Source organism: Lactuca virosa, chromosome 7 (assembly GCF_052849685.1).
Source record: "Lactuca virosa cultivar CGN04683 chromosome 7, Lactuca_virosa_CGN04683_v6, whole genome shotgun sequence".
Classification (NCBI taxonomy): Eukaryota; Viridiplantae; Streptophyta; class Magnoliopsida; order Asterales; family Asteraceae; genus Lactuca; species Lactuca virosa.
The window spans coordinates 196,601,080-196,604,796 of record NC_136432.1 but is presented as its reverse complement, the minus strand read 5'-3'; the positions used below and the strand labels follow the sequence as shown (position 1 = coordinate 196,604,796).

Genomic DNA, 3,717 nt, shown 5'->3' with positions numbered 1-3,717 from the left:
CCAATACAATCTATTTGCTCCCACCATTTATGAATTCAACATGATAAACCGGATCCCATCATTGTAAAATACAATGGTTGTTAAGTTCGAATCTCACAAACTTCAGTAAGCCATGTTTTATTTACTCCATCCGTCCCAAAATTATTGTCCACCTTACTATTTTAGTTTGTCCCAAAATTATTGTCCACTACCAAAAATAGATATATATTTTTACCATATTACCCCTAACATTAAATAAAGTAAATTTGAATAATTACAAACGCACATTTTTCATTGGTTTTAGAAAATGGCAAGATGGTCATTTTACTCAAAAAGACAAAACTAATGATTGTTTTTCTTAATCTATGTGTTTTTTGTCTGTGGACAATAATTTTGGGACGGAGGGAGTATCTTGCAAGAGATTCTCAAAATCACAAAAGTTTACAACATCCATATACATATTTAACTTCTTTAAAAGCATACATTTAAAAAAAAACTCTTAAAAGCACTTATAACTTTTTATACTCATTGCTTTGCTTTTTCAAGGACCGAAAATGAACCATCCGCGATCGTAACCGAATCATACCGCATAAGCAAGTGTGCGAGAAACATCGACGCCGTAAGGGTAACAAAGTCTTTTCCCGCACACTGCTTGTTCGAAGCACCCGGGGTCCCGTTCTGTGGCCCGTTTGACCAATACAAATAAGTCAACAACTCTTTCCCCTCGTTCATAAACCGATCCACAATAAAACTCTCCGGGTCATCAAATATTTTCGGGTCTTTCATCACCAAAGGTTGGAACCCACAAAGTAGTTCACCTTTTTTGATATTAAAAGTTGAGTCATGGGAAGAGAGGTTGAAGTCCTTCCTTGCCCGCCCGTACTGTAACGGTACGGGCGGGTTAAGTCTCAGGGTTTCGTAAACGAAAGACTGGACCAGCTCCATTTCGTTTACGGCCCTGAAAGTTAAACCGGATCCAGATTCTCCGGATCCGGTTTTTTCTCTGACTTCCTGTCGGAGATTTTCCTGGATCCGCTGGTCTGCGGATCCTAACGCAGATAAAAGACTCGGTAAAAATATCGAGAAGCCGCCGAAGGCATTGAAGCCGAGGGTGAATAAGAGATTATGAATTGCGTCTTCTTTGGTTAGGTTAAAGTCGGTTTGGCCACGTGAAATGACGTCTTTGCCCTCTTTCTCGATGAATCCGTAGAGTTTATTGTAGTCGTTGCTTACAAGGAAGTGAGGGTAAGGGAAGGAATGGAGGAAGATTTCTACTAGCGGTTGGAAGGCGGTGATTGGGACGGTTGGGAGGAGTTGAACTGCGAGCCACCGGTCCATTCGGATGTAACCGTTGGCGGCGATGTCCGGTGAGTTTTCCGGATTGGCTCCGGCGATGACACGCGATAAGAAGGAGAAGTTGAATTTTTGGATTGGTATGAGGTAGTTGACTGGACCGGAGGGTAGTTGGGATTCGATGGTGTCAAACATGGTGTCTAGTAACGTTGTTAGGGTTGGGATCCATATGGTGGAGCTTCGTTTGAGTATGTCCATTGTGAAGTTTTTTATCTGTGTCATTATCAATGAAAAATTAAATTCTCAAAACATGTGAATTAAAGAAAATTAGATAAGATTTTAATTGTCTTTTTTCACGATGGCTTTTTTATGTTTAAACGGTTATTTTTTATTGAACGATGAAAACGTTATACGTAAATATCTAGGTCGCTCAGTGTTTCACATGATTAAAATTTATTTGTAGTATATTAGAAAAGGAAATCGGAAATCGAATGACACGAATATCACGTGCTTTGATTGCTTATACATATGAGATATGAATCTCACAAATGATAAATGCAACAAAACAAGAGGCCGACATATGATTTAATTTGCATGAAGATATGAAAGCCGGACCCACCAAATTATATTTTCAGATGTCATCCGGATAATAAACACCATAGTTGCTAATTGTTTTTATAATTATGCTGATTTTATATCGGATTTTGAAATTGAAAACCAATGAGTTTAACCTAAGAGGCCAAAATAAAATAGTCTACTAGACAAAAAAACAAAAAAAAACTAAAAAGAAATACAAGAGATATAAAAAGCTGAACATTTTTTTTGACAAGACATAGATGATATATGATCTAAATAGTCATATGATGTTACTTGTAATAAAGATAACTTACTTCACCATCAATTATAACGTGCCACCTAATTAAGAAAATTTGATTATTTTCACATGTGATATTTTGATAACTTGTTACACCGTAAATAAATGTGATGAAAACGAAAAAAAAAATACATTATCAAGAAGCTCAAATGTAAATCATTCAACCTAATGGCGAAAATATACAAAAATTGTTTTATCAATTTTACCAACATGTGAAATGCCTGCTATTTTGTCAGTAGTTGTGCAAAACATGTGAATCAAATTTTCGTGACATATTGCTATCAATCAGTGCTATAAAATATCATCAGAAAATATGTGAATGATTTTAGATGTGTAAACATATATATGGTGGAGATTTTGAGTGTTAGAGGAATAGAGATAAGGTGGTATTCTAATGAAAGCGATCGATTTACAAAAAAACATCGTTGTTCAATCATCAATGTTGATTGAATCCTTAAATAATTAGTCTAAATATAAAATTATTGTTGTTTTTTATTAAGCTGATCTTAATTTCTTTATTCTGAGGGGACATTAAACGTGAAGGCGGTGAGCTGGTAGATTTGCTGCAGATTTGGGAAAATGATTTACAGGTCAAATGTGCAAAATTACTGTGTTTTTAATTCTCTGCAGATTTGAATAAACTCGTCCAATTTTGTGTCTGAATAGCCCTAAATTGAACAAAAACATATGTAAATTGACGCAAAATGCTGTGAAATCGAAACATACCTGTTCATGTTGAGGCTCAGCTGTATCTAGATAAGCACAAACACGCCGATCTCCGGTGAATTTAGTGCTAGGCATGAAATCACCGACGAGAATGTCCTTCTTCTCCACGAGTTCCATATCAAACATATGAGCAAAGGATTTGCAATCTAGCACCGCAACGACGTTCGGATTAGCGAGAAAAAACGGGAACGACGGCGGAACATTCGTCCGGAACACCGTGCTCTGATTCTTCTCAATCCTCTTCCGGAAAAAATCTTCGGAGCCTTGAAACCAGGCGTAGTTAAGCCGGTCAATGAACGGTCCAATCAACGGCAATCCGTAGCTGCCGGGGACTGTACGGATCGGTAACGAAGTCGGCTGCGACGTTATTGATGTCTTCACCGGCGGTGGAGACGATGATGATGAAGTTATTCTGCTCATTGTTATCATCTTTGAAGACATTTGTGAAGATCCAGTTGATATGTGTAGAGTAGTAGAGAAAGAAGGAAGATTCATAGCGTATATCAGAGAAGTGTGTTCGCTGTGTTGTTTCGTATCACCTGTTCAAGTGTATAATGAAAACTGGATGATATAATGTAATAATTTAAGTGAAAAATATACGATATTTATAAATATCACAAGTAACCCTACACAAAAAATTAAGATAGCTTTAAGTATTATAATGACATTAAGTGATAATTTTAGTTCATTTATTTAGATAAATTATAAATATGGTTCTTATATTTAGCCGTTTTTTTATCTACTATATTATTCTTTTATCAAACTTGATAATACGATTTTAGTTATCATCGAATGAGAAGGCAAACGGGCAACAAGTTGCGCCGCTAAGCTCTTTTGTATGGTAA

At 36.3% G+C, this 3,717-nt stretch overlaps 1 protein-coding gene across 1 annotated transcript; it reads right to left on the bottom strand.

The window, feature by feature from the left end:
* Window positions 1-387: 387 nt before the first annotated feature.
* Window positions 388-3,443, bottom strand: HPL1 (hydroperoxide lyase 1). The gene is made up of 2 exons (XM_079059527.1): window positions 2,873-3,443; window positions 388-1,545 (listed from the first exon to the last, which is right to left on the bottom strand). Exons 1-2 carry the CDS (start codon window positions 3,365-3,367, stop codon window positions 505-507), a joined length of 1,536 nt encoding a protein of 511 aa, XP_078915653.1. The 5' UTR covers window positions 3,368-3,443; the 3' UTR covers window positions 388-504.
* Between the last annotated feature and the right edge of the window lie 274 nt (window positions 3,444-3,717).